This window comes from Mesitornis unicolor, unplaced genomic scaffold (genome assembly GCF_000695765.1).
Source record: "Mesitornis unicolor isolate BGI_N332 unplaced genomic scaffold, ASM69576v1 scaffold47587, whole genome shotgun sequence".
NCBI classification, from domain to species: domain Eukaryota; kingdom Metazoa; phylum Chordata; class Aves; order Mesitornithiformes; family Mesitornithidae; genus Mesitornis; species Mesitornis unicolor.
The window spans coordinates 3,437-30,968 of NW_010199317.1; the positions used below are offsets into that span (position 1 = coordinate 3,437).

The window sequence follows — 27,532 nt, forward strand, 5'->3', positions numbered from 1 at the left end:
TTGTTCTTAGCATCGTTGTGCCTAGTGCTGCTATGAGTACCTACTCATTACCAGTGCAGGTAACACTGAGATCAGAGGGACCGCTGCAGAAACAGGCGCTATGAAGGCAGTGGCTTTGCAGTATTTCCTTGGCTCAGCCTTCAGGGATGGAGTCCACAGTTCAATCTGCTCAGTGACCATGGTGGGATGCAGTAATGGGTGCACTAATGACTGCAAACCTCGCTGTGTTAGGTGATGCTTCAATCCAGGTGCAGAAGACCCTTAGAGACATTTGTCACCCTACTGACAATGTGGGTTATGAGTGGCCACCAGCTCCCAAAGCCATTCAACCGCAGGAGGTGGCTGTGCTGTTTCCTGGTGTGAGGCCTGAGCAATGCCTGGGGTCCCAGAGACGGTGCAGTGGTGACCACAATTTACACAGTGGTGACCACAATTTACACAGACAAATCTGAGGGAGGTTCAAGGAATCTAAACTGGGCACCCAGAGCAGTCATGACAGGAAAGGTCTCAGCATGAGCCCTTAACGCTGACACCTCAATACAACCCTAAAAATGGGATAAGTTCAGCACTGAGCCCAAAGCCACTACCGCAGCCCTGTAGTGCATGGGTTGCAGAGTGTGTGTGCTGCAGGCACGGCTTTGGAGATGCACAGCCCAATCCTAAACAAGAAGGGGAGGCCACGTGTGAGGCCAGGGTGCATGCTATCAGCAAAGATTCTCTGAGGTCCCAGGTCCCTGGTTTCATGGCTGTTTTGGCACTGTCGAGATGATGCAGAACCAGGACAAGATGTTGCTGGTCCCACAAGAAGGAAACACACAGCCATGGCTTGAGTGTAAGCCACAGTGTGTGCCCCCCTGGTGCTGTCCCAATCGAGGGGCGAACAAGACCCTGGTATGCTGGGTGCAGAGGGAGGTGCATCTCGAGGTAGGGGTGCTCTGCCTCCGACGAGGTGAGCAGATCATCGTTCCCACAGAGCTGACCTGGGGTGTGCATGAAGTAACGTTACCGAGAGCAGCCCCGCTCCCAAACTAAGGAATATTCAGCACATCTGCTGCTGCTGCCATCAAAGTGGTTAACTGAGCTGGATCCTGGTGTGTAGGATGGGGCTGAGAGGCTGAGGGTGTTTAGTCTGGAGAAAAGGAGGCTGAGGGGAGACCTTATCCCCTCTACAGCTCCTGAAAGGAGGGGGTAGCGAGAGGGAGTCGGTCTCTGCTCCCTGGTAGCTGTGATAGGACAAGGGGAAATGGCCTCATGTTGTACCAGGGGAGGTTTAGGTTGGATCTGAGGAGGAATTTCTTTACTGAAAGGGTTGTCCAGCCCTGGAAGGGGCTGCCCAGGGTAGTCACCACCCCTGGAGGTGTCTAAAAGACAAGGAGATGTTGTGCTTAGGGACATGGTCCAGTGGTGGACTTAGGGCTGGATTGGTGGTTGGACTCGATGATCTGAAAGACGCTTTCCAACCAAAATCACTCTGTGTAGCACTTGGGAACCAGTGGCCACCAAGCCATCAGCACTTGCCACTGCTCTCCTCAGGGACCACTGCTGGGGTCTCGGGCTCTCTGCTGCACTGGCTCACCCGGCTTGGTTTCTGAGGCAATTATGTCCGTTATGATACTAATTAAAAGCACGCACTTTGGTGATCCCTCTGCACTAGAGACTGTATGTAGATTCTTAACCAAATTTTCTCTGTGGGAGAAAGCTGCAGAGCTTTCTCTCCCAGATGCTTTATCTGCATGAGAGGTGTTCGCCATGAGACGGGAAGGCTCCCTGCCATCCCTGACTGGCTTTACCTCTGTGGACAAATGTCTCTCATGGTCACTGGGAGCTTTGTTCCATAAGGATTTCAGGACAAAAATTTGTCATTTGCTGTGATGACACATTCAAGGTAAAAAAACCAACACGAAACAGAATTAAGCCACAAAAATAGAGTGTTTTGGACAATCTCATCAAAGAAAACAGATTTATAGTTGCTACACATCGTTGCTTGGTCAGAACCCGATGTCCCTGTGAGGTTTTTGCCAGAGGCTTTATGCTTTAGAGTAGCAAGTTGGACATTACCTTCTCTGGCCAAAACAAACTGAACCATCGAGCTCGAATCTCAGCTGCATAAAGAACCAGGTGGAAAAGCATACGGAAAGGCAGCATCCCAGAGAGGTGGGAAAGAGCATTTCAGAAATAGATAAATGATATATTTGCTGGTTTTGCAATTTTTCTTCCCCTGCAACGGAGTGTGCAGCAGGCAGCAGCTGAAGCGTTTCGCAAGCAGCATCAGGAGCTTTCCCCACCCATCACTCAGGGTGGGACGCTGTCGTGTTGCATCGCCTGTGCTTTGCCCTCCAGCCTGGGAGAAACCTGCTCCTGACGTGTTTATACGGAGCCCTTCACTTCTCTCTGTCTGCTGCTCTTAGAAACAAACAAATTGCAAGGGAAAAAAATGAGAGCCGGGTAATGAACTGATCGCGTCCTTAGATGCAGCAGTCAGAAACACCCGGCTCTGGGAGGGCCTCGGACGTGGAAAGGTGGAGATGGGAGCGCGATTCCTGGGGCTGCTGTGCCTTGCTCTGGGAAGCGGAAGGAGGAGAGGGTCTTTTCCTGCTAAACTCAAGGGTTTGTGGAAGAAAGAGACAGAAAAGGACTCATGATCAATGGCTGGGATAAAATTTCACCTTTCTCTCTAGTACCAGTTTTATTCCACTTAAAATAAGAGGTTAAAGATATTTATTCACCTGTCTGGTGCGACTGTTGGGTATTCCAGTTGATGGCCCTAAAAAGGTCCCATATTGCAGGCTGAGAGCTGGTGATCCTCAAATGCTTCTTAACCTAAAGGCAGGTCTTTGCTGCTGCTTGTGGAGGAAAGCCCTCACTCCTTGGGCCTGATAAGAGCACCTGTGTGCTATCAACGCCCATCTTCGCTGCCGTGCCTCCCCGTGCCTCCCCTCCTTGTTTTAATATGAATGGACGGCTCCCAAGGCTTGGCCTCAAACACACAGGCTCGTTTCACCGTAGGGAGAAACTCAGGCTACAATTCAGGATGTTGGTGTTACCCATCCGTACGTGAGCATCCTCCTGCATCCTACAACCATTGGTGCCTGATAGTATCTGCCCCAAACGAGGGACTGAGCTGTCCCAACCTAGCAGGTCCCATGGGGAGAAATCCTGGTGACAGTCTGTGCTCTCCTAAAATGGTTTCCAGGTCTTGCAGTGCAGAGGGAATCGCTGCTTTCTGTCTCCACCCTGCTTTGAGGGACTTCCTTGTCTTTTCCAGCATTTCTCCACACTCCTAAGGGGAGGAGGTGTGGACCTGGCCCACCTCTCCCATGCAAACACCCACAAGCAATGGGCAAATGCAATTCAGGGTGTTAGGAAATCTGGGCGGTTTGAGGTTTGAAGGCGAGAGATTGATTATTTCCTTTCACTAATGCTATTCTGCATAGGGAGAGCTCACTCCACACACGTAATGGCATCAGCAAAAGTTACGAGATCCTTGTCTGGTGGCTCTTCAAACCACAGACTATGCAATAGCATCACCTTCACCTCCAGAGATGCCATCTCCTCTCCAGACGGCAGTGCCCTGCTTCTGCCTTGCAGTGCGTCCTGTCACACTGATTGCTGCGCCCAGCGAGGAGATAACAACGTGGGGAACCCTATTCCCTCGGTGCCTTTGCTCCGCTGTTGGAAGCGAAGGTCTGTGACTGAGCGTGGTGAACATCTGAAATGGGGACATGGGTTTTAGTCTGAGAAAGCTGCTCTTAAGGCATGGGCACAGCACTTTGTTGAGGTCAAGAAGCCATCGGGTCAGCTACGTCTGTACAAGGGTTCATAGAGGCTATTTGACAAGCAGGTCTGAAATCCACTGAAGCTGGCAGGAGACTCCTCATCGATTTGGAGGCTTTGGATCAGGCTCCTGCTGCAAATAGGAACTCTAAGATACCAATTAGGTCCGTGCCACTTGAAAGGGATTAAAATGGGCTCAGCCAAGCATCTGGTAGAATCAGCAATAAAAGTCATGCACTGACTTTGGTAATGAGCTTCACATCACACGGGAACTATTTTCCCATGAGTTTGCAAAAGGCTTCCCCGCCCTGCCAGGACCTGCACCGACTTGCTGCTCAGGGCTCCCTGCGTTGCAGAAAGGTGTCTTTCCAAACTGGCGCTCGCTTTGCTTCACCCTTCTCAGGGCTGGCAAGGAAGAAGACAATGCTATGTGCCACTATAAAAGACAGCAGGAAATACAGAAGTGGTAGTTTCGTATCTATAAACAGAGGCACTCACACCTTTCCTCGCTTGCTGTGCTGGTGGGGAGCCCGTGTGAGTACTCAGGAGAGCAAACAGTGGCTTTAGATAAATAACGAGTTAGCTCTGCCACGGTGAGCTGAATTGGCTTCAGCAAATGCCCAGGGGCTCCACGGCTCTGCCAAGCTTCTGACAGCCCTACAAAATAATCCCAGCTTGCACTGACTCATAAAGGAGAACGCCAGAGCTCACACCTGCCCAGCTGCTGCTCGGTCTGGAGAGCCACCACTGCGCCCTGGGAGTGGGTTCCCTGCTCTGCCGAACAGCAAAGTCCACCCTGCACCTTCCTGCCAGTGCCCTGCCCCATCCCTCAATATCCCAAGGGTTTCTGAACACAGGAAAATGAATCACAGAATCACAGAATCATTCAGGCTGGAAGAGACCTCTAAGATCACCAAGTCCAACCATCAACCCAGCCCCACCATGGCCACTAAACCATGTCCTCAAGTGCCACATCCATGGCTCCTTGAACCCCTCCAGGGATGGGGACTCCATCACTGCCCTGGGCAGCCCCTTCCAGTGCTGGACCACTCTTTTCAGGGAAGAAAGTTTTCCCAATATCCAACCTAACCCTCCCCTGGCACAACTTGAGGCCGTTTCCTCTCATCCCATCGCTTGTTCCTGAGGATAAGAGACTGACTTCCCCTTCGCTACCCCCTCCTTTCAGGAGCTGCAGAGGGGATAAGGTCTCCCCTCACCTCCTCTTCTCCACTTGAACCCCCCAGCTCCCTCAGCCACTGCACATCATTTGAGTGCTCCAGACCCCTCCCGAGCTCCATTGCCCTTCTCTGGACACAAAGGTAAAATGAGGATGGTATCACCCTTGGAAGGGCGCACTCATCCTATAATGACTTCATGAAAGTCACTTTGCTCTTGCGTGCTGCATTCAACACAAAACCAGGATGGAGAGCACCCCTGTGCATGGCCATCCTGGAGATTTCAGTGGCCTTGCCCTACTGCCAGAGGAACCCCCAAGATGCAGCACACTCACCCGTGAGCCTTGTCCTTGCTCTTCTTATCACATGCACATTCTCCCTCCAAACCCTTGGGAGCTTTGCAGAATGCACCAAACCTGTTACCTGCTGAGCCGCAGTACCAACAGGTTTCTTCTGTGTCCTCTGGAGTAAACACAAAGGGAATTTGCTCCCCTTTTCTCCCCTTCCAGCAACTCACCTGTTTAGATGCAAACCTGCAGAATGAAAGTATGGAAACTACCCGAGACTTGTGCTTAAAGGATGTGGCAAGCTGGGTATCAACAGAGCTGGATTGAAGGGTTTCTCCTTACCCAAACATCATTCTTGATGGGTGACCCCTTTTCAAAGTTTTCAACCGTTACCTGTGCAACCCTCTGGGATGCAGCAGAGAGGAGTCACTGCATTCCTGAGGACCAGTTTGTTACTGGGGATATTTTGCTTAATTAATTAACATAATGACAATTCTGTAGAGCGTTGGAGACAGGAATGATGCTGAGCGTGCTCAGGGCTGGGATGAAGTGGAGAGCAGCGGGACTCAGGGTGAGCCAGAGGATACCAATTTCTCCATCACTTGGTGTTTGTAGGTTAGGAAATATGGATTTCTTTTTTCAGTGGCGCGGACTATTGCACCAGGCACAGGCTTTTCACATCTTGTGCCTTGAACCTCCATGGAAATAAGGAGGTGCCAGTGTTGGCTTTTCTCTCCCAGTCCAAGGGATCCTTGGGTCAGTTTGGAGGGAAGAGGCATCCAAAGCACTGCTGCCTCAAGTTAGGTGAGTCAAAAAGACCTTGGCTCAACAAGAGACCACAGATGAGCTTCCCCAAGATAGACCAAAGGAGGATGAGGCAGGCAGTTTTATTCTTCAGTCTTTTTCGTGCCTTTTTGCTGTATGTCTTGGAGATCTGCTTGAGTGGGATGCAGTGGAAAAAACATGATATAATGCGGCAAACAGCACTAAAGCAGCTTTATTTTTTTTTGCTTTCTGGAGTACACATCTTAGTGACTTGTCTGTCACATGGAGACAACCAAGTGCCAGCACCGATATCCAGAAGCTTTAATATTGCAAAAGAATATTGGATACAGTCCTGGTGTACTTGGGGCGAATCCGGAGGCCTTTTGGCAAAGTGGTGAAGGCGTTTTGAAGTGACAGCAGCTCAGCTAAAGCCATTGTTTCGTTTGACTAATTGCACTTGGGTTTTTTACTGTCTTTTCTTCTTTTCTGTTTTCCTGGCTTAGTCATCTCAGTTCTTATAGCAAATCCCCCATTGTACTCACAGCATCCCATTATATGACCTGATTCTACACACCTTGTAACTCGTAAGCAGGTATTCATTGCCTCCACTTGTTTTTTGGCACAATTAGATTCAAGAATCCCTTCTTACTGATTTTTCACTCCCTTTACTCCCTTCCTAGGGAGCTTAGTGTAAGGAAATTAAAAATAAAAACAGGCAGTGCTGGAAGATCAGAATGGGTTATCATCTTCTGTGATGGCAAGAAATGTGGTGTGACCTTTCACAGGGTGTAAGCACTTCATCTCCTGTATGTACAGGTTGGGTTAGACCCCATGTGTTGGAAATAGAGCGTTTACTCGAACGGCAGAGTCATTTTTAAGCTTTCAGTTCTGCTGTCAAGATTCTGGATGTCATGTCCTGATCACTAAGCGTTCCCAGATACCAAGGGAGGGTTTGGCACCTTTGTGAGGGCTGCAGCTGGGGTAATCTCCCGTAAATTTTGGTGTTTGTCCTGTGCTTGGACACACATCTGCTGGTCCACCAGGACACTGAGGGATGCAGGATGCAATTCAGCAGCTTATGGGATTGATGCCTAAAATTTGTCAGCTCAAGAGCCATGTGGGCATGGTTGGGGTCTAACGTTTCTGTGCAAGGAGCCTGGCTCTGCTTTTCCTTCCAGGCTCCTGCCAGGAGATTGGGCTACAGAAATACCTAAAAGGGTAATAATAATAATAATAATGATGATGATGATGATGATGATGATGATGATGATGATGATGATGATGATGATGATGGCATGACACCCATGGAGGAGTGGACTTGGCAATGTCGATGTCCAGCTCAACCGTTCCCTAATTTTTTGGTCTCCTGTTTTCTCACTGACCAGCTGTACAACGGGACGCTGAAGCGGGACGTGGAGAACCGGCGCTACAGCTCGTACAGCCAGATGGAGGGCTGGGGTGGCAAGCACTACAGCAAGGCTGTCTGCAGCCCTGCCAGGGCCGGCAGCGACTACTGCTTTGTGCAGAACATCAAGAGCAGCCGGAGCGAGCCCGACCTCTACTGCGAACCACCTCGGGGCACACTGAGGAAGAGCCAGGTGGGGGGCCGGGCAGAGCACAAGACAACCCTGAACCGCCAGAGCATCTACAGCAGCTGTAGCACCCAGCAAGGAACTTCCAGGACAAGTAAAAAAATGCCAGCACGGGCCCTCTCCTGCCCCTCCAGCAACAAGGCCGACGTGGTCTACGCCCAGCCCATGATGAGCTGCAAGCAGGACATGGTTTATGGACAGACTCAGTCTGGCTCCAAGTAAGTCTGCCACGATGGGCTGAATCTGAGTAAATGTAGATGTCTGCTGTGGAGGTTTGTCCACCTGAGCTGCTTTGGTAGCCACTGGAGATCTGCTCACCAGTGCACACCGTGCTTAATTGCATCCTGCAGCAGAGTGTAAAGTGGGTCAGATGAGTCACGCTCTTAAAGGGCTCATTTCTTTCCCTGGACTGTAGAGGGAAACCAATAGGACTGGCTCAGTGTAAATGTCTCTGCTGTAGCTGTGTGATGTTGGGCAAGGTGATCCCCCAGTCTCTGTGGTGGTATTGGCTCGTCTGCAGATGAGGGTGGGGAGGTGAAGAATGGAAAGGCCGATGTGCAGTTTGGGTGCCTCTCCTGACTGTCACGCTGCTTTGATTTGGCAGAAAACAAACCTAAAAACCAAATAAGTCTGAAGGAGTTGGTTCCTGAGAGTCTGACTCAGAGCAGAGCAGAGAACCTACTGAACAGTCATAGTTACCCCTCTGTCTTTCCACTCAACCCTTCCTTCATTCCCCAAAAACGTCTGATTTGGGTTCCAGAAAAAAATGAGTCAGAAACTTAAATAAATAGCCCAATTGGAATAATTTTCCTAGCCAGAAAAGTGGAGGGAATGGAAGCTGTCCAATTCCTTCCTGTCCAGAGCATCCAGTCCTATCAAGGTTAGGAATTATGCAAAGGTGGAGGATGGTCCTTCATGTCTCAGTTAGCATCAGGTCCCTTCTTGTCGGTGTTGCCCACAACAACAGGGCATGTCAAGCACACCAGTCAGCTCAGACACTCCCAAGATGAAATATCTGTGCAATGCAGCAGAGCTCTCACAAAAAAGACCTGGCAGGGTTTTGATGGCATTACAACAATGTCGATTCAAAGCTGCCCTGATGCTGAGGGCTACGCTGCCTCCAGTTCTGCAGCACCAACCATGTTCTGCCATAGTCTTGGAAGAGATTTGGTCTGCAGAAACCACAGTATTGGAAGACACTGGTTTGCATGTTTTGAATGGTGAAAGATTGCAGTTCAAGGCTGTGATGTTTTATTAGGCTGGAGAAAGAGGATCTGCCTCTAACACAAGTGTTCCCAGGGGCTACTGCACTACCACTGCTACATCACTGCCACATATCTCTGCACCACGCAGAAGGTATCACAACTCCCAGACAGCTTTTCACACAAGCTCTAGGAGCCCCTGAGCTCATTCCTGGTGGTCCCTAGCCCAGAAGAGAATTAACACACTGCAGAGTAAATGTGAGACTAATTCACAGGGCTCATAGCCTTTGGCCTGAGATAGTTGAGCTGTTGACCCAAGGTTGATGTAGGCATTGAGAAAATCCCCCCTCACAGTCAGCACTGTGAACCAAAGCGTACCCTTTTTCACATCTGAATGCTGATTTCCAGATTTCTATGGCTTATTCTTTGCCGAATCTCCCTCATTTTGTATGAGTATGTCCAAGAGCGTGTATGCCAAGAAAAGTCACTTGTCCATTAGCATGTTGCAGGAAATATTTCTTCCCATGTGCCCAGTTATTTCATGCTCAACACATACAAACTCAGCCCTGGCCAACCTGGAGCACTGGTGGCATTGGCTTGTTGCTTTCAGAAGCTTTGTAATTCCTCTGGAATGGGAAACAGAGACGTAACATAAACTGGAAGTAACTGGTTCCAAGGAACTTCTGACTAAAGAGCATAAAAGCATAGTGGGAGGGATGGAAGAATGACTAAACATGGGACTGCAGCTGGTTTCCACCTAGGGAAAATGTTGTTTTTGAGAAGTTCATCCCAGGTGGGCAGGCTCTCTCCAAAGCAAGCCCTGCTCTGCCCCGTGCAGCGTTCACGGCTGTAGACTGGGCCATTGCTTTGGAAAGGTCACTTGAATACTGGCATTTTCTGAAGAGAGCTGCTGCTGTGAGGGGAGTGCTCTCCAGCGCTGGATGCCCCTTGGTTAGGGAGTGGCTCCATTTATACACTTCTCCTGGCTTGGGGCACGGCTCATCTGGCAGAACTGGTTCTGGTGTGGAAACGTCGGGCTTCAAGTCATAGGCTCAGCTGGGGCTGTGTCCCCCGAGTAAATCTGATTTGGCTGGGGCACACCCCCCTGCTTCGCGTGAAGCTCACGGCGGAGCTGTGTTGGTTTGGAGGGCAGTTTGTGCCAGCGCTTCTGCTCTTGGCTCAGAGGAGACAAGGTTGGCAACAGTTGTCCTAGTTTTGGAAACATACTAAGGAGTTGTCCTCTGAAAAAATACTCATCTGGAAGGCCATTAGCCCATTTAAAGTATCTGGCAGGTTGCTGTTAGTCTTGGTCTGGAATGTGCTTTTGTTGGGAAGGAGCCTTCAGAGACGGGTTAGGGCCATTTCTGGGCTCGCTTTGCTGTCTAGGACTGTTTCTGTTGGAGGATCCTGCAGATCTCGATCTTCACTTGGGTAGCCTGATCTTTACGTAGGAAAATATTGGCTTGTAGGCATCCCATTATCAACCTCTGTGTGCAGGCAGAGGACTTAGCTGGGTAACAGCTCCTGTAGTTCCCTGTTTGGGGCTCTGTTCTCCCTATTCCAGTAGTTCTTCAGGTAGAGTTTTTGCTTTGCAACAAGGATAATTTCCTGTTCCATTTTCATGCTGCAGATCTCCTGTGTAGGTGGATAACTCACCCTCAGGTTAGCAAATTGTGTCTATGAGCAAGGGAAGGGATGGAGAGTTTCCGCGCTTTCAGCGGTGATCCAGTGGAGTGATTTCCATGGCAGTGAGAGTGATTCCAGTGGGACCTGTGATCCATTGGGTCCATCTGTGTTACCAAACCACTCTGCATGCAGTGACTGTGGACAGTGTCAGGGTAGGTTCAGGTGCTCCTCAGGTGTGTTGTGCTATGGCTCTGATCTCCTCGGATGGTGTGAGATGATGAAGGGGGTCATTAGACATTCTCAGGTGGTGAGAGTGGCACATGGAAATCAAAATACTGAGTGTGCAAGAGCTGTCAAATTATCTGTACTGAACAGTCCCTCTGCATTTGGTCACAAAGTTATTTAACTTCTGGGACTATTCTTGATTGTGTCGTTGTTTTCATTTATTGAACTGACTTTGGCGGTGTAAGAGGAGGAAGAGCCGTCTTCTTGATAACTATCTCTCAGAAGAGTTGTTCCTCTTACAGAAGCAACTCTCATTGATGAAACTACCTTTCCTCCAGATAGCTGATGAGGTTTTTTTGGGAAAAGCTTGTGCTGTAAACTAAAACATGTAGTGTTTTACCCACCCCATAGTATTGGTTCTGGTGAGGAAATCTGAGTTTTGTACTGTTCATTCAGGTCAGGAGGTTAAACAGTACTGACTCGCTTTGAGAAAACTTCTCCTGAAGTACCCTCTCTTCCACCATCCTGTTATGATCCTGCCTTGGTGACACAAAAAGGACCTTCTGATGTCCCTTCCAGGCATAATTCTGTATAACCACTCAGGGACTTAAGCCTTTGTAAGTGTTATGTCATATCTGGAACAACATTCCCAAACTCTGTATGTAGGTCTTGGGCTCAGAAGCTCATGGGTTGTTCTGGTGGCTCCTACCTAAAGGCAATCGTCAAGGAGCAGCGCTCACATTTTGACACATTACAGCTCTTTGGAGTGAGTCCTTCTCCCTGTTACAGCTGGACGGAGTCTTCTTGGTGTCCAGGGCTCCTTCTCCACAGAACCCTTCTCCTTTTTGGGCTCTCATGACACCCTGCAGATCTGCAGCCTTTCAACCTGGAAAGTGGCATCATCAGTGGTTTCAACATCTGGTGCAGACTATGCATATTTGCCTGCTTTTAACCATTCCGTCTGATGGGTGGCACTAGCAACACGCTCCAAGTGACAGTGCGTCATCTTGATCTAGCCAGCTTTCAGCTAAATAACGTGTTGCAATTCAGCCCAGTCAGGAAAAATGTTTCTACACCCTTCTTGGTCATCAGGTAGCGATAATCAGAAGCAGTAATAAAGGTGGTGATGTTTCATGCATCCTAGAAAACTTTGAGTCTTGTCCTCCTGCAACTGGAACTTGAAGTACAGGAAAACTGTTGCTACCACCAGCTGACACTGTATTAGCTCTGCTTGGATGTGGTGCTTCAGATGCCACATGCACACAGGAGTGACAGCCCAGGCTAGGTTGTGATACGTGGTGGCTGTGGCTCTGCAATGGTCTGTGCAGTAGTTGGCGGGTTACGTGCACATCGCTTCTTCAGGAGGTGCCTGCACGGAGCCGGGTGCCCCTGCAGAGGTGCAGCCAGCGGAGCCGAAATCACAGAATCACAGAATCCCAGAACATTAGGGATTGGAAGGGACCTCAAAAGCTCATCCAGTCCAATCTCCCTGCCGGAGCAGGAACACCCAGATGAGGTTACACAGGAAGGCGTCCAGGCGGGTTTTGAATGTCTGCAGAGAAGGAGACTCCACAACCTCTCTGGGCAGCCTGGGCCAGGGCTCTGTCACCCTCACTGAGAAGAAGTTTCTTCTCCAGTTGAAGTGGAACCTCCTGTGTTCCAGTTTGTGTCCGTTACCCCTTGTCCTATCATTGTTTGTCACCGAGAAGAGCCTTTGTAGCCCTACGCTGGGCTCTCTCCAGCAGTTCCTGTCCTTCTTGAACTGAGGGCCCAGAATTGGACGCAATATTCCAGATGCGGTCTCACCAGGGCAGAGTAGAGGGGGAGGAGAACCTCTCTGCCCTACAACCACCCCCCTCCTGATACACCCCAGGATGGCATTGGCCTTCTTGGCCACAAGGGCACAGTGCTGGCTCATGGTCATCCTGCTGGCCACCAGGACCCCCAGGTCCCTTTCCCCTACACTGCTTTCCAACAGGTCATTCTCCAATGAAATCTGAGGGAGGTCAGAGAGTTACCCCCTGACAAAGTCAATGCCTCTTGGTTGACTTCAGAGAAACCTGGGTGTCTGAGCTGGAGACAGCACTGAGGGGCCAGACTGACCTCATCCCCCACGAGGGATTCAGGGAGTTCTCATTTGTGAAGATGAAGAGGTGAGCTGTGGTGCCTGCAGACATTCCCCAGCTTCAGGGTTGCTGATATAGATCAGGAGCCACTAATGGACACCTACAGCATGCGCTGTCTTCCATAATACCACATGCACCTTTGGCCTCATTTTAAGACGTGGGTGCATTTCCCTGTGGTGTTCTCTGTGTATGGGAGAAAGAGCCTAAATCACCTCATTAGAGATCATGTGAAAGCAAGAGTCTCTCAAGGCACCTGGAAATATGCAATATTTTGGTGCTGCTCTCTTAAGGGCCTTGAATACCCAGGCTGGCAGCCATGGAGGAGACAGCAAAGGCTGGGGCAAGCCTTTGGGTTTTCTATGTGGTCGTACTTGTCTATGGCGATGCTGTAGCAGCCTCTGCGAGCTGTGGTTAAACTCCAGGGACAGTAAGTGTGTGTCCTGTAATCCTCCATTTCTAGGCATAAGCTCAGTGTCTCTGGAAGTACCATAAACATCGAAAACATAGCAAAGTTATTGAAAGAGTCAGAAAAAGTACTAAGGGTGTTTTCTGATAGATCCCTCTTTAGGGATTAACCAAAGGAGATCAGCATGAAAACATACATTCTCCAGGGCTATACCACACAGTGAAAGCAGAACCAAGTACGATGATAGGCAGTTTCACTTTGTTTTGTTCTTATTTAGGATAAACTGCCTTTAAAAATGACCCCTACCCAGTGCTGGCTCCTTGTGATGTGAACTTGTCTGCATTGTGCATTTGCATCCCAAGCAATGCAGCAGTACGTGATGCTGTCCTGGCAGGGACCGTACCACACATTGCTCATGGTGAGGATCCCTTCCTCCAGTGTCAAGCTGTGCTCTTCTTCCCTGGTGTCTCCACACCAAGAGGAAGCTCCAGTTCAGCTTTTGTCAGCACCAAAACCTTGGTACCACGTCCCAAGGGTGGATGTGGCTGCTTGGAGCATGGCTGTCGGGTTTGCTTCAGTATGCCCTGACTCTGGAGGCTTGGATGTCTCTGGACACTCCAGTTTTAGTGTCTTCACTCTCACTTTCTTCATGAAAAATGGGACTTGTTAGAGTTTTCTGGTTTTCTCCTTCCCTGGTACTTGTAGCCCTATCAACCAGGATGGAGTCTTAGATCTGATTAATACCAACCAATCTGCTGATACAAAGTGAACCAGAAGTGTTAGTATCAAAAAAGGGAATTTGCCTTTTTGTGATACTGATCCTCTTAAGTATTTGTTTCCCTTCCACACCTGAATCTGATCATCTAATTTGTCTCCTGTTGAATCATTTCTAATTGAGGTCTCTCGCTGTTCTGATTGCTGCTTTCTTGTGGAATAAGAGCAAGCTTTGGAGCAGTTCCTACCAGGCACATTGGCCCAGGTTGGAGATGGCCACAGTCCAGGAGTTTGTCTTGGAGCAGGCTGCTGTAGTGTAAATCTGGTTAGGAATATCCCCGACTGGCTGATGAACAATCTCCCATTAGCACAGGCTTTGCCAGGGTGATTATATTCTCATCTAGGAGAAATCACTGCTGCTTCTTGGGCGGCTGCTCACCCTCTGTGAACTTCTCCTGTTGCTGAGCCAGCAGGGGAAACAAAGCCTTCCCCACCTTTTCCCATACGGAACTGGACCTGGATGCATGGCTTTTTCTTGCTGAAGGAGGGTTTGGCTCTCTTGTGGTGTGGATGTGTAAAAAACTGCCTTCCTTGAGCAGCTGGACCAAATGGATGTACTTTTTCCTCATAAAAAGTGCGCCTGATTTAGAGGTTTTTCTCAATTTGATAAATTAAAAATAATTTTAAAAATTATTACATATCCTGTATGGCCACAGATCTGAGATTTTTGTTTATTATGCCTCCTTCCCTGCCCCGCCAGTCCAAGTCTGAATTCTCAAAGTCCCTCTGGTGTTACTTATGCTGGTCACATCAGCATCTCAGCTCTATTGTGCATCTCAGGAGCATGAAAATCACTAATAGAAAATCACAGCATCCTGAATCCAAGCAAAAGATGTCCAAGGTTCCAAAATTTCTAGTTTAAACCTTGTCTTTCCAGTTTTCTGCTTCCTTGCTGCAAAGTGTAATGGAAGTTTCTTGGAGCCAAGTTTTGATAGAGGTTCAAATTGATGAAAAATCGTACAATGAAGTGATGTTTTATTGCTGGTGTAGAAATAGAAGTGGAATGGGTTTCATCTAACCTTACACGTTGAAGTCTTAAGGTCCCGTCCAAGATCATTGTCCATCATTCCTGTACATCAACAGAGGCAGGGGTATCTCCAGGGGCAAGTCTTCCTGTCATGGGATAAATGTCTAAGACACAAAAGGGCAAGTTGTTCTTCGGGAGCACCTATTTGTCTCCATTGACTCTACAGGCACTTAAATGACTGATTTAAACTGGGACCAACTATATATCAGAAAGGGGAGATGAGATGTGTGTGGATGTGGCACTTCAGGACATGGTTTAGTGGCCATGGTGGGGCTGGGTTGACAGATGGACTTGATGATCTTACAGGGCTTTTCCAACCTTCATGATTCTGTGATTCTGTGATATGAAAGTCTTCCATGCTGTCTTCCAGTGTCACAGCACAGTTATTGGCTTTTGATGTTTTGTATTACAGTTGCTATAGAATTGCAGATATTCACTGGACGGTGCTGTGTCGAGGTGCTTTAAAATGTTTTATCTTAGTGTAAGCTGCTGGGGGTGGTGACCACGGTTGGGCGCCCTTTCTAGACCTTTACATTTCTTTGGCACAATGAAAATAAGTCTGCATGTCCCATGCCTAAAGAAGTTACTCCTGCATACTAATGTTTAATATTTCAGTTGTAACAGGTTCATTTAAACGACTTATTAAAAACCACTCCACTTTGTTAGTCAATTGGATTGTCAGAAGATGATCAGCCCCTCTGCATAGTTACTAACCAGTATGGCATGGAACAAAAGCTTATGTATGAAATAATGTGGTTCTCCAAGTGTAACTCCCCATCAGTCACAGGGAATAGCGTTAGGCACAATGGTGACAGAGTTGTCCTAGCAAAGCCCCCGCACTTTCAGATTTCATCCAGACAAAGTGTTTTCCATTTGTATCCCGTCACTGCTGAAATAGTGATAACCAAACTGGAGTTTGGATTTTGGCTCTTCCCAGTCCTGAACTTTGTGTGGTTGTCTACTCTGATGCAAATTAACACAGACACTGCTGCTGGGAGATGGGATCCTGCTGCAGCCAGTGGCAGGCCTAGGGTGCGAGAATGCTAAGAAGAGATTATGATTTTTACCAGACTAACTGATATAATTGGAAACACAGACAAGATTTGCAGTTCAGGGCCCCTTCATCAAACCTTTAATTTTTGTGGTTAAAACACCACAGGTGATGCTAAATAAGCACAAGCCAAAGAGAGCAGGACTTTCATATTTCTAAACAAGGGGACAAATCTTCAGGTGTTCGTATTTTTCCTAAGGTTTCAAGGTATTCATACACTTCCTCTGCAGTCTGTAGGCACATTCTTTACTTAGGGGATGATGACAGTGGCCAGCTTTTAGGAAGAGCTCAGAGACTACCAATGTAAACATACCTAGCAGCAGGATGTCTCAGTGTTATTATTAGCATTTCATAATTATATTATATATATTATTAGTGTTTCATAAACTCAGTATTTGTCTATCCCATCACTCCAGGCATGCCTGGTGCCTTTTCCTAAGGGATCCGCTCTGGCCTCCCAAGACCATCGTCTGCTCTCACGTTTTAGCCTATACCATATCTCACATCAAAGGATGCATGCTGCAGGAAAAACGTCTGTGTACTTTATATTGTCCTAATAACCTGACAGATGGTTCACTCTTGTCCACTAATTCTTTTATTTGAGAAACAGTGAATGCTGGCTCTCTGTTCCTTGATCCTACAACTTGATTAGACATCTAGCATCTTGACTGGGCTTTTCTTTTCTGTATTCTCTGTTTCTGGATAGACTTGATCTGTAATTTATTAGCCTTAGTGTCTTTCACTGTAAATATCATCTTTTTTTGGACACTAGGGATGCAGCATGTGGTTTATGTGATGTGATAGTAGTGGTTTAGTGGCCAAGGTGGGGTTGGGTTGATGGTTGGACTCGATGATCTTAGAGGTCTCTTCCAACCTTAATGATTCTGCAATTCTGTGATTTTACATTTTGCCATTTATTCCTTCCTAATAATTCCCAGTATTGACACAGCCCTTTTGGCTGAGCACTCAACCCATGCTGTGTTTCTCTTTAACACAGAATATGTGGTGATGAGATCGACAGCGGCACAATGACCATTCAGAAAGCCATACAGCTTCTGTGTTCCTCCGATGACAAATACCAGGCTATGGGTGCCTACTACCTCCAGCACACCTGCTTCCAGGACGAGTCTGCCAAGCAAGAGGTGAGCAAAGTCCTCCAGAGCGCTGCTGTTGCACTGGATGTGCTGGCACACGAGACGGATGAAACTTGTCCACAGGTCCCCTTGGTTTTCACGATGCAGTCTCATACCTCATTAATTAAGTAGGTTTTACAACTGTTAGTGACCACTTCCTCTCAAAAGCTGTCAGGTCAGGATTTTAGCACAGGAGAATAGTTAGCAGACAGCAGAGGAGACTGTGGCCACATTGTCACCATGAGCTGCTGTGACATGGATTGAAGGGTTTTGGTGATAACTGTCCTCTTCTGGACGCAATTGCTCCTGGTTCCACATGAATCTTCTGCTATCTCAGAGCTGCAGCATCAGAGCCACATGAAATTGCTCTAAATCCCACTGTGAAGTTCATTGTGCTGTGCTCAGTGATGTTTCAGCCATTTCAGCCATTTTTCAGCCATCTAAGCCAATGAGTTAATTAATGATCATGCACAGAGCTATTTGATCAAACAGAAGACCTTCTTACAGCGCACCTTATTTTTCTATGCTCTTACCCTCCGATTACTAAATTTATGCCAACATGCAGCAAAGGAGGCAGTCTCAAGGATGGATCTGCTGCAGCAAGACTGTCACAAAAGTTTATCCCCCACTCTGGCGTGTTTGCAGGACTGCAAACATGGGTTTATCAAGATGCCACCCCTACAGAGGTGGCTTTCCATTCCTTGTAACAGCATGGGGATGCACCTCTGTCCCCTTGCTGTGGCTGAACCGAGCGCAGGTACCCCAGCCCACACTGCAGTCGCTAATTTCGGGGTGGCCACACCCTTGGTTACCGTTGAAAACACTCTCCGAGCCCGGCCTGTCCCATCACTTCCCAGAAAGATGTGTCAGAGCAGGTACGTGAGTCATCCCAGCACACGCTTGTTTTCTTTCCTTCCCAAAAGCTGCTCATTCATTTCCTATCGTCAGCAAATCTCCAGCGATGGGTTGGTTTGAGCCAGGAGGCTCCGTGAAGGCTCCCCAGGAGACCTGGCACAGGGGGCATCCTACAGAGGGAACCCTCATCATTTTGGAAAGCTCGGATAGAGGAATTTGCCTTCAACTCCCCTCCTCCACATGTGTGTGGTATCCTGCAGGTTGGGGTTCACCCCCTTTTCCAATGCTACCCCTGTTGAGTATGGCCCAGTACTGCTGCTGGCTGACCCTGTTTATGCTGTACCATGACCATCCTTCTAAGCTCAGTCTGTGATTTTTGGGATACAGATAAATTACCACATCATGTCATTACATTGCTATAAATGGCCTCTGCATATAGGCAGAGCAATATTTTCACCTGACATAAACTGGTGGAGGCAGGTGAAAGCTTGCAGGAGCAAGCATATTTACATCAGCAAAGGATTCGGTCCTTGGCCATTGCTCATAGACATCCACTTCTAGAGTTTAAGCAACCTCAAGGCTTTTGTGCTCATGAGCTTTGGCCTGAACTAGTCCTGCCATCTGCAAGCTATAGCCATCCTTTACTGCCAGGACTGCTTTTCCAGCTCCCATGAGTATGTGCCATGGTAACACCTTGCACTGCCACAACAGTTCTCATTGTCCCTGTCCCAGCGATGCTCTGCACACCGTGCTAATGGGACCATGTCTTTCCTGGTGCAGGTCTATCGGCTGGGAGGAATTGCCAAGCTTGTGGAGCTGCTCCGCAGCACAAACCAGAACGTACAGCGGGCGGCAGCTGGAGCCCTCCGAAATCTGGTCTTCAAGAATCCAACCAACAAGATAGAAACCCGGCGGCAGAACGGGATAAGGGAGTGCGTGAGCCTCCTGCGGAGGACAGGGAACACCGAAATTCAGAAACAACTGACAGGTACACAGTGGGCTGCTCAGCCCTCAACAAGGACCTTGCTCTTCCCTGCCTGTGGTTCGTGCTGCTCCAGCACCCAAAGGTCCAATAGCCATGGTGCTGCTATACGACAAAGAGGATATTTTATGCTCCTGTCACATCAAATGACAACATAAAACAGAAGACAGAGGAGATCCTGGCCTTTCAGTATCCCACAACGGTTCCTCACCTCTTCCCTTCAGCCCTCCCTTTAATCCCTTCCTTCTTCTCCCCTTTGATCCCTTCCCTTCTCCTTCGTGGTGGTGCCAATCTCAGTTCCTGAGACTCACACCTCCCTTGTTGCGTTTTCATTGGCATAAGATGGCCAGTGGCTGCTGTTTGTGAGCTGAGGATAACTTTGAGTGCTTTATTACCATTGTTCCTATTCTTGTTACAATTAATTGGCATTATTATTATTATTTAAGTCTGGGTTGGTTTAGTTATTAAATAGTCTTTATCTCAATTTATGAGGTCTTTACTTTTAATCTCCTGATTCTCTCCCCCATCTCATTGGAAAGGGAGCAGAGCGAGTGAAAGCACTGTGTGGTGTTTTAGCTGCTTGGCAGGTTAAACCATGACACGTGCAAGCCTTAATGAGATCCCTGGAGAGGTGCTTTCACCCTCCAACCAACACCAGTCTGGGGATGATGGAGGATGCTTAGACACCACTTCCATGTGATACCACACTCCTGTTGCCCACCTTGCCCATCTCCCATAGCGATGGACAGAGACTGGCATTTAGGGCAGCATCTGTACCCTTAGCTCAAAGCAGGCTGGAATGAAGAAGGGCTTTGTTGCTGTATTTAACTCTGAGCTAATGATAGTTTCTCATGCACTTGTCCCCCACCTCTATCCTAGGGCTGCTCTGGAACCTCTCCTCCACCGATGAACTGAAAGAAGAGTTGATACAGGAGGCCCTCCCCGTGCTGACAGACTGCGTTATCATCCCTTTCTCTGGCTGGTCTGATGGCAGCTGCAACAGGACAAGAGAAATTATTGACCCAGAAGTATTCTTCAACGCTACAGGGTGTTTGAGGTGAGTCATCCAGCAGGGACTTACTGTAGCTTGCAGTCTGTTGACAAAAGCTGAAGCTGTCTAAACTCTCTTACAGTAAGCTCGCTGCATTTGCATTAATAAAAATAACTCTCCCTGAGAAAGTCTTCCTAAGAGAAGGTGCAGAAAAAATTACACATAAAACATTTTTCCTAGTAGATTTTTTTTTAATAAGTTTGTTCTTGCTACATCTCTGTTCGAAAAACGTAAGTTGCTTTGTCACTGGAGAGCTGCAATACAGAAACCTGACAGTGTTGAGCCTTGGCTCTTTCTGCCCTTAGATTTTTGAAGCTTCCAGGGAAAATTTTGATCGCTAGAAAACAAACTGGTTTGGGCTTTAGTTGGCAAAAAGGCAGAATTCTCTATGTGGGGAAAACAAGCATTTCCCCACTGAATTTAATGACTGTTTAAGTACAGAGCAGTCCCCTTGCCCTGGATGGTTTCATCAGGCAGGTCAGCTGCAAAACAGGAGGTGCACATCGAGCCCACGGGAGTTTATTTTTTTCACGGGAAAACCAGAGCCCTTTTGTGGAGAATCTTCGCCCTGACTTGCTGCTTCTCCTACCACCCTCCTCCACTTGGATTTGAGCTCCTTGTCTCACTCAGAACTAGTAGGGGGGGGGAAAGAAACCCTGTATAATTAGGTACTTTCATCAACTGCAGCTCTCCCTGAGGGAGCGCAGCGCCGACCGCACCCTTACCAGACATGCAGCCAACAGGAGCTGTATCTGCTTATGAAACAGAATGGGTGAACATGGCAGGGGCCTTTTGAGACTTGATACTATCATCTTCTGTGGCTGGGAACTACGTCTGAAAGATAGCGAGTGCTGCTCCCATCCTGGTCTTGGAGGGCGCCTTCACCGTGCAGTTGTGTGTTGGGATGTGCGGTGTAAGTTGCTTATAAAATGCTCCACTTTTAAGATCATCTCAATCCACTGATGCCACAAAATATCCCATTAAAATGAGGTATGATAGCTTGTAAAAGGAGCTCTCCGTGGAGTTTAACTCAAGGCAGTCTCTGTCTCCTGAGACTTGGAATCACTAAGGTTGGAAGAGACCTCTAAGATCATCAAGTCCAACCATCAACCTAACCCCACCATGGCCACTAAACCATGTCCCCAAGTGCCACATCCACAGCTTCTTGAACCCCTCCAGGGATGGGGACTCCACCACTACCCTGGGCAGCCCCTTCCAGTGCTTGACCACTCTTTCAGGGAAGAAATTTTTCCCAAATGTCCTTATTGGGAAGTAAGGGAAGCAGGGCGGTTGGGTCTGGAGCTGAGGTTGCTGTGACTCACTGCCCTGCCACATCGTAACGCAGACATGAGAACAGCCTTGGGTTCGCCCTGGGCTCGAGCCATTGCTGCTCAAGCATTTCTGGATTGCAGATGAATTCATGTTAATGAGGAGGCTGCAAATCACAGTGAACATCAAATCCAGTTCTGGAGCGCCTGGAGTCAATATCTCACAACGACTGCCAACCTCTCTTTGTTTTTCATTTGCAAGCTACAAGGCAATAAAACAGGGGGGAAAAAACCCCAACAAAACAACAAAAAACCCCATTTCCTGCTACTGGAAAAACTCCCCTGTCCTGGCAGCAGCCGGTGCTCGGGAATACTTTACAACATCCCAAACCGGTCAGTCCCTCTGGTCAGAGCGATTGCTGCTCTGCAGCCTCTCTGCCTCCATTTCCCACACAAAAATTGCTGTTGACCCTGTGCAGCTCCGTGCTTGCAACCGTTTGCACGTTCCTGGTTTTCACAATGATCCCAGATGATCTTTATTCAATCTTCTCTTTGGAAACACCTCCGAGGTGGAGATGAGTGAGTAACATCACATGTATCCCCTCTAAGGCAAAATATTGGCGGTAGTTACTCTCCCTAGAAGGATGTCTTCTATGCAGAGGTCCTTAAGAGGACATTTTCCTAGGTGAAATCAATCCAAAAGAGCAACAAGAAGCATACACATCTGTACAGTCCTACAGAAAATGTCCAGAATGAGAGTAGTACACCAACTTTGCTGAATCTGAAAAAAAATCCTTAAATTCAATTAGAGCCCTAGCCAGGACAGAGCTGATTGAGACTAGGCAGTGAGGCCAACTAATCCTCTCTCATCCTTCTCTCCTGACATGCTCTGTGGTGGTTTTCTTCAGAAACTTGAGTTCTGCAGACATGGGGCGCCAGACCATGAGGAATTACCCCGGCTTGATCGATTCAGTCATGACTTATGCTCAGAACTGCGTGGCTTCTAACCGACCCGATGATAAGGTACCAGCTGCTCACCCTGAGCTGTTTGCCCCATAATTAATAATTGCACCTTTGGAAATATCTCAAAATCCCTTCTGAACAAACACAAGAGGGGACTCTGTGGCTGGTCTTGTCCTTTCAAATCCCAGTGCCATCTGTTGTAGGATTGCAAAGCCTCTGTGCTCTGGGCCTGAAGTAGAGGTGTGTTTACAATGTTCCTTTACCAAACACAGAGATGCAGCAAAATATTTTTGCTCCTGAGCCCCCAATTTGTTCCTCTCCCTTCCCCTCCCACTTTGGGATCCTTTCAACATCTCAACCTCCTTCTCTTACTCTTCCCACCACCACATCTCTTCAAGGACTCAAATACATCAGCCCCAGCCTGGCATCACATTTAGCAAGAGCCAGGAGCTGGCATCTTTCTGCCAGTCCTCTAACTGTGACTCTGATCACTGTGTAAATGACACTTACCTCAGAGAATGTAGTGTTTGTAGCCACATTTTCAGGAGTTCAACACCTGTGACACTAGCCAGACACCCTAGAGTCCTCAGTGCCCAGCAAGGTACTAAAATTATTTCGGATGAGCCCAGGATTCAGCAAATCTTCTTTTAAATTCTGCAAAAAGACCAGTTTCAGCAGCACATACTGAACACAGCTTTTTGGAAATGCAACCACCTATTTAGGTGTTGGTTACAGATATCTAGTGAAAATTCTCCCTTAGTCTTTACATTGGGCACTTTCTGACATCCAGGTAAAGCAGACCTAAAAGGCTGTTCTTGTTAAGAAGTGTCCCCTAATCTGTAGCTGCGATGTGGATAAATTCATTGAAAGTTGACTATGGCAAGAGGAAGACTTTCAAAATTTGGCATTTCATGGTGGGCAATTTGATACAACCAACCTCATGCTCTCTTTTCCTGTTTGTCAACTTGATCGTGGCACTGAGATCCACATTATAGCATCAGGGCTATGGGGCCTTCATTCATGTCTACCCTACCTCCTCCTTCCTTCCCATCCATTGCTACCTGAAGCAGGGTCAGGAAGTTATATCTTATAACTGCTAAAAAAGCTAATTATGCCATCATTTATGTCCTCTCTGTGCTGCTTCATACTTTTCTGCCTAATGTAATGCTTGCATTTTTATTCTGGGGATGATCTCAGTCTGTGGAGAATTGTATCTGCATCCTGCACAACCTCTCCTACCGCCTGGATGCTGAAGTTCCCAACAAATACACCCAGCTCAACCACATGGCCCGGAGCGTTTACATGGACAAAACCCTCACAGGCTGCTTCAACAGCAGGAGTGGTAAAATGGAGGTAAGATGTGTAGCAGAGGGCTTGGGAATGGGATATTCAATTCCAGGCAAGGGCCGCAAGCAAGGAGCAGGAGCTGAGCTTCTCGTTTCTCTCCTCTTTGTAGAATGACGAGTACGGTGTCCCCCTTCCCGAGGAGGATTTTAAACCCAAAGGACCCAGCTGGCTCTACCACTCTGATGCCATCCGCACCTACCTGTCCTTGATGGATCAGAGCAAGAAGGATGCCACCTTGGAAGCTTGTGCTGGAGCTCTGCAGAACCTCACTGCGAGCAGAGGACTGGTAAGTGCTCCTCTCTTCTTTGCACTTGCATGGTCAAATGCCTAAAAAACTGGTCTCATGGTGGGCTATAATCAGCATCCCAAGGGTCTATCCCAGATCCATACACTTTCCAGGGCCTCCTCTAGGTTGGTCATCTCACCAATGTCTACTGGTATTGGCATCCTCCCACCAATGTCTACTGGTATTGGCATCCTCCCCCCAGGACACCAGTGAGGATGTGCCCAGATGTGCACACGTGGACAGATGTCACTAAAAGAGAGAGGAGAGATATGCGTGCGTCTCCGCCTGTGTCTGTTTTCTAAGTGGGAGGTGGCTCTAATAACAGGGTGGGTTGTGCTGTGGATTGTGGCCTGTCCTCACATCAGAGCTGCTTGTAAAATAGCTCTGACAGATGTCCCAACCCATCGGTATGGCAGCGTGGAGGTGACACGGGCCGTGTGATGCTGTGTGTGTTGCAGGAGCTGGGGCACAGCAAGGGCCACATCACGACAGCTGCTCTGCTGTGCCCAACATCGCTGCCGTGGGCATGTCCTCACAGGCTGTGTACACGTGGACAGACCTCGACTTGTCTGTTTGTGCCGAACTTCGTCAATTCCAATTTAAATAAGATGGCTAGGGAGATAAGGAGATAATTATTTCATACGTAGGAGAGGCGTGTCACGTGTGTTCCACCCAGAAACACGAGTGACTCACAAAAGGAGCCTGCGCTGCTAGGACAGCATTAACCAGCTCTGATCTCCTGGTTCAAGTCTTTCAGTGTGAAATACTTTGGGAACCTTGCTTTTTTTTCACAGTTTAACTAAATGATGGCACCAACGAGGTGAAGAGAGGCTGTTGCAGTATGGTTAGGGCTGATCAGAGAAATGGAGCTCTGTGCTCCGTGGAAATGGAGAGGCTTTCAGCAATCAAGATCATTGCACAAGAATGTCTTTTGGGCAGGGGGGAGAAAACAAACAAACAAAAACCAGCTCTGACAGTACTGAAGCAACTTATGTCAGCCCTCAGGAAGGGAATGGTTGGAATTTGCTTGTTTGTGCAAAAGTGGCTCCTCCTCTCAAGGGTCTTATTCCAACTCAGAGCTGGAGCTGGGGTGGGTTGCTGGGTTTGCTATCACTTGAAGGAAAGGGAAACTGAGGACAAGCTTACAAAGCTTACTGGAACTCTTCAGCTCATAGAAGAGAACTGAATCTCTTCTCAGACCCAGCTCTACACATGCCAGTCCTGCTGGTGTGAATCTGTGTGGTGGCACATGTGCGTCCTGGAGCATGGGGTCTCAGCCCACTGAAGAGGGTTTCGTCCCCTCCATCCCCATGTCACTGTTGATGTACTTTGTCACTGGGGCTGTGACAATCACCAGCAGCCTTTCTGGTGGGGCAGTAGCTGAGAAGCTCAGTTTAAACACTATCAATAAGACAGCAATTTGTTCAGGGTATGTGCTTCAACGCATGAACACTCAACTGCATTCTCTACATCCTCACATCTTCCACAATTACGCAGGCAGCACAAGATCAGGACACAAGATGAGTATTTTTGGTGTTCAGATCATTTTTTAAAGGTATCATTAGCTGTTCCTACGGCAAAGCAGCCTATAACATGTGGCATGGCAGGGAGCTGCAAGGGCATTGGGCAAGGGCAACATGGACATGAAGGTACAACTTCTCCAGTTATGGGAATATCAGTTGGGTAACCAACTGTTGCTACTCAGGCTTCAGAAAGAGGACAGAGGTACCAGTCCTATCACACAGGATGAGAGGTTGACTTTGCAAACGCCTGCAGAGAAGAGGGATAAATGCCAAAGTAAGTGGGATTATGATAGTAGAAGAAGGTATTTTATAGATGCTTATTTCATAGTGTAGTTATTTTTGTTTGGCTCTGTACATCATTCAAGTTGTGTCCTCCTGCCATTAGAAGTCATGAGATGTCTCTGCTCTGTCTCCTAGATGTCCAACGCAATGAGCCAAATGATTGGTTTGAAGGAAAAAGGGTTGCCTCGCATAGCACGGCTCCTCCAGTCCAACAGCTCTGACGTTGTTCGGTCTGGGGCTTCTTTGCTGAGCAACATGTCCCGGCATCCAGTTCTCCACAAAACCATGGGTAAGTCATTTTCACCACAGTGGATTCAGAACAATGTCTAGTTTCTAACTCTCTAATATCTGCCCACCTCGCTTTGTAAACCCCATAACAGGACTTAACCAAGCTCTGAAACTGGGCAAAGCAGTGTCATTTCTTCTGGCCAAAAGCACAATTACAGGTGATATCTGCAGGCTTAATTAACAAAACACACGCTGTCTCTACAAGCATGTGGTATGCTTTATAGATAAATGCAATAGGATGAGAGAAAATGGCCTTAAGTTGTGCCAGGGAAGTGTTAGATTGGATATGAGGAAAAATTTCTTCACTGAATGAGTGGTCAAGCACTGGAAGGGGCTGCCCAGGGCAGTGGTGGAGTCCCCGTCCCTGAAGGGGTTCAAGAAGCTGTGGATGTGGCACTTGGGGACATGGTTTAGTGGCCATGGTGGGGTTGGGTTGACGGTTGGACTTGGTGATTTTAGAGGGCTTTTTCGACCTTAATGATTCAATTATTTTATTCTATGATTCTATAATGACAAATATGCAGGGTCATGAGGATGACAGGGTTTTGGGAACAAGTTGAACTTGTCTACCCATGACCAATATCATTGCCCTTCCAGAGGCCTGCAGCACTCATTTTGTCTCTGAAAATCAAGTGACGGCTGTTATACCATCACTGTCCAACAGTATTAGTGCCTCCTTCCAGACATAACAGTGCGTTCTTGCATTGAGTAGTGCTAACACAAATAGTCTCATTCACTTGTGCCAGGTTTTATTTAAATGTTGATCGGAACATTCCACCTCTTTAGCTCACCAGGTGCTCCCAGATGTATCACGTCTCCTGTCATTCCAGTCTGGAAATACCAACAGCTACAGCGAGATCATGACATCAGCTTGTTACACTCTGAGGAACCTCATCATGTCCAACCCACACCTGGGAAAGTCTTACTTGACAAGCAACATGCTCAATAATGTAGTAAGCCTGTGCCGAAACGGGTGAGTCTGGGGCAGAAGGCATGGAGAGGGTCGTGCACAGACATTTTTGAGCCCATGCACTCTGCAAAGCGAGATTAACCCGAGAGCCTTCCCAACACCCTCCAGAGCCATAGTAAAGCATTGTTCTTTCTCTGTGTTTGTAAATTGAGAGTGCAACAGAAAAATTAAGCATGTTGGTAGACACAAATTCTTAGCACTGGTTTTCTGGATACAAACATAAGCCATCCGTGGTGGGATATGTAAAGAGGCCTCAGGAGATTTGCTGGCTGAATTTAAGTAATTCTAAAAGGAAGAGAAGGACCAACATCTTAAATTCCATTAGAAATCCCAGCCCTCAAATCAGGGGAAGTCAGCACGCAGCCTCCCTCCACAACACCTGGGCTTCCCACTCACAGCCTCCTGCAAACCTTCAGGCACCACTGATGTAATGGGGTTGCAGTCAGCTTTAATGTTCAGATTCGTTCATTTTTTTGCTGGAATATCCACATCAAGTGGCAAAGATGCAGCTTTGGTGAAGCACGTGTGTGTGTGTGTGTATATATATACACACA

The 27,532-nt window shown here is 47.9% G+C and overlaps 1 protein-coding gene across 1 annotated transcript in view; it reads left to right on the top strand.

Annotated features, from left to right (window-relative positions):
* The window catches only part of PKP1 (plakophilin 1), a gene marked incomplete at its 5' end in the record, with an annotated part of 30,204 nt that extends 3,219 nt beyond the window's left edge, over positions 1-26,985 (top strand). The window contains 9 exons of the mRNA XM_010189412.1: positions 7,387-7,811; positions 17,028-17,172; positions 18,799-19,006; positions 19,880-20,057; positions 22,228-22,342; positions 23,480-23,635; positions 23,739-23,915; positions 25,856-26,009; positions 26,795-26,985. Coding sequence (XP_010187714.1) covers positions 7,387-7,811; positions 17,028-17,172; positions 18,799-19,006; positions 19,880-20,057; positions 22,228-22,342; positions 23,480-23,635; positions 23,739-23,915; positions 25,856-26,009; positions 26,795-26,985 — 1,749 coding nt within the window. The remainder of the gene's footprint in view (positions 1-7,386; positions 7,812-17,027; positions 17,173-18,798; positions 19,007-19,879; positions 20,058-22,227; positions 22,343-23,479; positions 23,636-23,738; positions 23,916-25,855; positions 26,010-26,794) is intronic.
* Between the last annotated feature and the right edge of the window lie 547 nt (positions 26,986-27,532).